General features: G+C 42.8%; 1 protein-coding gene across 1 annotated transcript; it reads left to right on the top strand.

The window, feature by feature from the left end:
- Positions 1 to 414: 414 nt before the first annotated feature.
- On the top strand, positions 415 to 1,047 carry LOC149011390 (uncharacterized). Its single transcript, XM_089162646.1, has one exon. The coding sequence runs from the start codon at positions 415 to 417 to the stop codon at positions 1,045 to 1,047; it is 633 nt and encodes a 210-aa protein (XP_089018772.1).
- The last annotated feature ends 5,820 nt before the right edge of the window (positions 1,048 to 6,867 follow it).

Raw genomic sequence — 6,867 nt, forward strand, 5'->3', positions numbered from 1 at the left:
TCAAAGTGATTATACACCGTTGAATGCGCCACGGTCGAAAATTTTGAACATCATAAAAAATCAAGATATTCTGAAGTGGCCACCAAAGATTTTTGCCAAGCCAAGAGAGCGAAACATGGAGAAGTATTACCGTTTTCATAAAGATTACGGGCATTACACCAATGAGTGCAAACACCTGAAGGCTGATATTAAGAGATTGATATCTCAAGGGCATCTCTCCAGTTTTATCAAAGGGCGACAGGCTGAGCCGAAAGTAGCTGTTGAGAAAAGAGAACGTTCGGGAAGCAGAGATCAACGAGTTGAGGTTCCCAAATCAAAGAAAGGAAAAGACGTGATCAATGCTAGTCGATCTCCTATTCTTACCATATTTGGAGGACCCAAACTGGAGTCCCTCAGAAGCTGAAGGCCAAGTCCATGTTTGTTGGGACTGGAGATACGCAAAAACGAAAGAGGCCGAATGGTGAAAGTTCAATTACCTTCAATGATGAGGACGGAAGAGGGGTGTGTACACCTCATGATGATACCATAGTAATCAAGGTGGAAATCAGGCACTGGGAGCTGCACAGAGTACTTGTTGATACAGGATCTTCGGCAGACCTTTTTTCTTACGAAGCTTATCAAATATTGAAGGTTGAGGAGGACTTAATGAAGCCGTTGTCAACACACTTATACGGGTTTGCTTGCTTGTTGACTGCAGCCAAAGGATCTGTTCAACTGGATCATTCAGTTGGAAATTTCCCCAAGGAAACTACAATTCGGGTAAATTTCCTAGTGGTTCGGGAGCTTCCGGCATGTAATGTCATTCTTGGCAGACCATCCTTAACAAAGCTGGGTGTCGTAGTCTCAACGAAGCATATAAAGATCAAATTCCCAACTGATAAGGGAATTGGTCAAGTATCTTCTGATCAAAGAATCTCCCGACAATGCTATGTGGCGTATCTGAAGGATAAAGATGGTCCAAAGAAGGCCACGACATTGCCAATTGAAATACGTGATGATCGGGATGAAGATGAGATGCAAAGGCCCGAACTAGTTGAAAAGCTGTAGCGAATTCAACTGGATCCTGAGGATGAAAAAAGAACAACTCATATTGGATCCAAACGATTGGATGAAATCAAGTTAGAATTGAAGAATTTTCTTTGAGAAAACAAAGATGTATTCGCATGGTCTGCTGAAGACATGCCAGGAATAGATCGAAAAGTAGCAGAATACAAGCTTTGGATAGACCTGAAGGCCAAGCCTGTGGTTCAGAGGAGAAGGAAATTTTTAATGGAGAAGTAGAAAGCTATTAGAGGCAAAGTCGAGAAATTAATAAATTCGGGGTTCATTGAGCCTATTGAATGCCCAACTTGGTTGGCCAGCATGGTAATGGTCAATAAGGCAAACGGAAAATGGAGGATGTGTATTGATTACACATACCTCAACAAATCTTGCTCGGAGGATTGCTATCCCTTGCCTTGAATAGATGTCTTAATAGATGCCACGATAGGATATGAAACTCTAAGTTTCATGGATGCCTATTCAGGGTATAACCAGATCCTCATGAATCGAGAAGATTAAAAGTTCACGTTTTTCATGACTGATCGTGAGAGTTTTTACTAGAAAGTTATGCCATTCGATTTAAAGAATGCGGGAGCTACTTATCAGAGAGCAGTAAACAAGATCTTCAAAGATCTGATCGGGAAAAACATGGAGGCTTATGTTTGATATGTTAGTGAAGAATGTAGCATGTTTGAGCCATATCGCTGATCTAATAGAGGTATTTTCTGTCCTACAGAAATACCAGATGAAACTGAATCCTAAGAAATGCACGTTCGACGTATCTTCGGGAAAATTGTTGGGATTTATGATCTCTCAAAGGGGTATTGAGGCAAATCCAACCAAAATACAAGCTTTGATCAATATGGAGCCTCCTAGGACCGTTCAAGATGTGCAGTGCTTAACAGGAAAGGTGGTTGCGTTGAATCACTTTATATCATAGTCGGGAGAAAAGTGTCTTCCTTTCTTCAAAGCTTTGAAGAATTTGAGGGGGAGTAAGGAAGCACGATGGACTGACGAATGCCAAAAGGCGTTTGAGAACTTGAAGGACATGCTTGGAAGACTTATCTCAACCGGAGAAAGGTGAAACTTTGAAAGTTTACTTAGCCACATCTCACTCTGCCATAAGTGCAGTGCTTGTTCGGGAGAAGGAAAGAAAGCAATGGTCGATCTATTATATCAGCCATGTACTCCTAGATGCAAAAACACGATACTCACAAATTGAGAAGCAAGCACTAGCACTCATGATGGTAGCTAGAAAATTAAGACCATATTTCCAGGCTCATCCAATAGAGGTATTAACTACTTTTCCTTTGAAAAAAAGTTCTTTATAAGCCTGATTTGTTTGGATGAGTTTCAAGTAAACTTTAAACCTCGCACGGCAATAAAAGCCCAAGCATTGGTGGACTTTGTCATGGAAACCACAACTCTGTCGGAGGATGAAGCCAAACTGAGTATCTCGACCATGTGGGAGGTTTACGTGGATGGTTCGAGCAATAAGCATGGAGCTGGAGCAGGAGTCCTACTCAAAAGTCTAGCAGGCTTTATAATTCGCTATGCATTAAGGTTTGCTTTGAAAGCAAGCAACAACGAAGCAAAGTATGAGGCCTTTATAGCAGGACTCCGTTTGGCTAAGGCTCTGGCAATAGCTGATGTAATTGTTTTCAGTGACTCACAGCTTATTGTCAATCAAGTGCAAGGAGAGTACGTCATCAAGGAACCCTGATTGCAGAAATATCAGGAGACCATGCGGGCTTTATGGAAGGAATTCAAAGATCTAAAAGTATATCAAATCCCAAGAAAGGAGAATACAATGGCCAGAGTCTGCTCAGTCGAAGTCCCCTCTACCATTCGAACCAAAAGGAAGCATGACTCGGTCGATGCTTCTGCCCCGAAGAAATCCAAAAAGAACAAAGATTCTGAGGAGGTCTTCGTTCCTCAATGGTCATTGGTGGTGACAGACCGGGTCACGCAGGACCATGAGAAGGCTGTCGAGTGGAGCTCTCTCGGCCTCATGCCTGCCGATCGCCAAGCCTTTGAAATCCTGCAAGATGACTCTCTTGTTCATCTTTCCACAAGGTATTATTTCTTTTGGTCTTTTGCTACTAATTTTGTAATCTCTCTTGGGATTTTTATAATACGCCTGCTTTCTCAGGAATTCCGTGTTGAGCTTCTACGAACACATGGAGGCCTTGAGCCAAGTTGGTCGTAGCGGCTCCTTACTGCAGACTTGTGAAGAGAATTTGGCGAAGGCCAATTTGAGGTGGACCTGCTGAAGAAAGCAGTCGAAGAGTCGAAGGAGGAGAATGACAAGGTCATCAACTCTTTGAAAAAAGATCTTGACTTGTCAATCAGTCGTGCTGCTGCTGCCAAACGTGAGTCTAAGAAGCAGAAAAAGCTTGCTACTAAGAGTACTGACAGACTCGAGCTTCAAGCCATAGAGAATGGGTGTCTGAAGGAGATGGCAGTTCCCAGCAAAGCTAAACATCTTTCACAAGATCTTCGAAGAGACTACATTCGGAAGTATCTAAACAGCGTTCCCTTTAGTGATCTGATGACTCCAAGCTTACCGAGCAAGGCAGAATGATGTTTGGAAAGCTATTCTTGAAGCTAACCCTTCCTTTGACACAACACCCTTCCAGAGTGTTTGCCATAAGGAAGTCTTTGAGAAGCTTGGGATGCCTTTTCCCGATTGGGTCTGGGAGGAAGAGGACCCTATTCCAGCAGATCCTGATATCGAGAAGTATCTTAACAGGTAGATAAGGATCCTTCGATCAAAACTGTCAAAGAACAATAGGAAGCTCTTTTTTTTTTTTTTTTGGTAAGGGTTGGCCCCCATGGCCTATTGATAATGAAATAGACATTTGCCTCTTTCCTTCTCGAACTCTTTCAATGATTGCCATGAAGCTCTAATAATACTTACTCAAAGAATTTTCTCTGTTCCCTTTCGTAAAATGACGTTTAGGAAAGAGACAAGCTATTATGTAGATAAACTTGTACCTTAATTGAAGATGACGCTCGGGACATCAGAGGGATACGCTTGGGAGCGTTGATTTGGTTCTTACCGAACCCTTTATGACGCTTGGTTCATTTATCCCCCGACTGCTCCCTCTTTATGACGGAACCCAAACGTTTCCTCGTATTCGCGTACAAATTGTTCTTCCCAAGGAATTGGGAATACTCTTTTATTTAATACTGGTGTGACGGTTGGTATTTGGCAGTATCCTCGTATCAGGTGCACGTTGCTCCACGTGGAAATTCAGGACAACCTTTAACTTTCAAATTTGAAGCGCCGTTATCTCCTAACTGTTGATCCAGCATTTTTCGGAATTCGAAACGTCCCTTCCGTTTTAACCCTTGATTTACTTGGGTTTTCAACCGTCACATCACTCCCTGAGGCTATTTAAGTTCCTTAAGGGTGCTTCATCTTTGTCTTTGCTATCTGCAAGTCATTCTTGTCTTCATCGTTTGCAAAGTAGTGTTTTGCCTTTGCTGCCTCTGCACTCTTATCCTCTGATGATACCACGATCGAAACCTGAACAAGTAAGTTTCTCCTCTGTTATTTAGTTTTAGCATAAACTTCTTCTTCTTCCCCCTGAGTAATCTCCACAGTAGTATACTTGGGGTTTACTCATTCAGGAAGTCCCTTGTTGGATATTCCTTGCTGCATCTGTTCTTCAGAAATCTAGGGTTTTCCCTTTTTTGCTTTATTTTTGGTTGATCACTCGCTCTGATGATGCTTTCTTTTCCTTGGTGCCTCCAAGAGTTAACTTGGATAATATTAGGGCGAAATCTTTCAAGAAGACTGCTCCAATACTAACGAAGTTTTTTCCACGTGATGAGATTGCTGTTGGTGAATCTTCTAAATGCGGGGAGATTGCTTTTGGTGAATCTTCTAAAGTTCAGATTTTTGCAGCTTCCGCCGGTGCCTCTCTCGCGTCTCGTTCTTTGATGTAGACCGTTCGGTTCCCCAAGGAGGACGTGGCTCCTTCTGTAGTTGTTCGCTCTGCCGAGACTCCTACTGGCGCTTCGTTTGAGTCTTCTTCCATGATGAAGACAGTTCGGTCTTCCAAGGAAGATATGGTTCCTCCGGACATCGTTCGGGCTTCCGAACCTGACTCTAGTGTTTGTTTGGCATCCTCCTCCAATCCTCCAACTGTGGAGGTTTTCGAGGAGGCCGAGGGTACTGCTTCTAGAAAGCGCCCTCGATTAAATGATGATGTGTTCCAACCTTCCTAGTTGCTAAAGAGGTCTGACTTGGTGACAAGCGATTTTGACAAGGCACTAGAATGGTGCACTTCTATCAAGATGCTTGCCAAGAGCAGAGCCTTCTCTACAGTCCCGGATAGGGATTTTATAAAGTCCCTGGTGATGTAAGTTTCTCTTCATTGCCTTTCGTTCTGAAGATTTTTTGCTCTTGACTAACTCTTGAGTTGTTGCAGGAGCCTTGCTGGTAATTTCCACAATCAGGTGGAAGCAGCTTTTAGACTCTGTAGACTGAGTGATGAGCTTTCCAGGCTTCGGGAAGAATCCAAAGCCAAGGATGCTGAAATCGCTCGTCTTGGGAATAATGCTTGGGAGGTTGCCCGAGTGAAGAATTCTGAAAACGAGCAACTTCATTTGAATTTGGATGGTGCTAGGGAGAAAATTCGAAAGCTGGAGAGGGAAGTTGAAAAGTTTTCAGCAGGGGCGAAAGGGTCTGAAGCCGTAACACCACAAAGGCAAGCTGTTACCCTTTTGCCTGAGTCCCTTCCGACTGATGTTCGTAGGGCTTGCATCTTCAAATATTTGCAGAGCAAGCCTTTTGTTGACATGCTAAACACTTATAATTTGCAGGCATATCGGGACGATGAGAATGAGGTATGGGAATCGATACTAAGGAGAAATCCTTATTTCAACACGACTCCCCACAACGCAAATTGTCATCCCGGAGTGTTTGCAAAGCTGGGACTTCCTCTTCCTGCTTGGGCCAAGGACGTGGTGGACCTTCCTCCTCCAGATCCAGATATAATGCATCATCTTGATGATTTTCCTCCTCTGTCTCCTCTTAAAGGATTCAACTATGAAGAGTTTGCCTTGAATGCAGGTCTGATCAAAGGCCAGGCCTCTGAAGAGAAAATTGGACAAAGAGTATGGAACTACGGAGGATTCTGTAGGTGGGAGTTTACGGAATTCTTCACAATCCTTGAGGAAGAGAACCAAATGATGAGAGGACCTATGTCTCCATGGCCAATAGCCATCATATGTCTTCTCGACTTTGTTCTTTTTGACTCTGTGTTGCTTCTGACAAAGCTGCTCCAATCCTGTTTTGGAGTTCTTCACGATCACCGATGATGATTTTCCTTCTTGACCGAACGAAGATTGTATCTCAACACTTGTTATCTCATATGTATATTTGATGTAAAGGGTTACCCCTTCTGGTCCTTTAAAGGAATAAAGAATTAATTTCATCTTTGAACTTTGTCAATCACTTGAGTCTCTGCTACAATAGGTCTTAGTTGTTTTTAGAACAATGCCTTTTACTTAGGGATTTCCGTAGAAATTCAATAGGTTTGAGAAGGTCTCACTCGGGTTTTAAACAGATGCCTTGTAGAAGGTGCCACATGGGTTTTAAACCGATGCCTTTACTTAAGGATTTCCAAAGAAATTCAATAAGTTTGAGAAGGTCTCACTCGGGTTTTAAACCGATGCCTTGTAGAATGTCCCACACGGGTTTTAAACCGATGCCTTTACTTAAGGATTTCTGGAGAAATTCAATAAGTTTGAGAAGGTCTCACTCGGGTTTTAAACCGATGCCTTGTAGAAGGTGCCACACGGGTTTTAAACCGA

The sequence above is a fragment of the Hakea prostrata genome, chromosome 7, assembly GCF_041222555.1.
Source record: "Hakea prostrata isolate BN-2017 chromosome 7, UWA_Hpros_2, whole genome shotgun sequence".
Lineage (NCBI taxonomy): Eukaryota > Viridiplantae > Streptophyta > Magnoliopsida > Proteales > Proteaceae > Hakea > Hakea prostrata.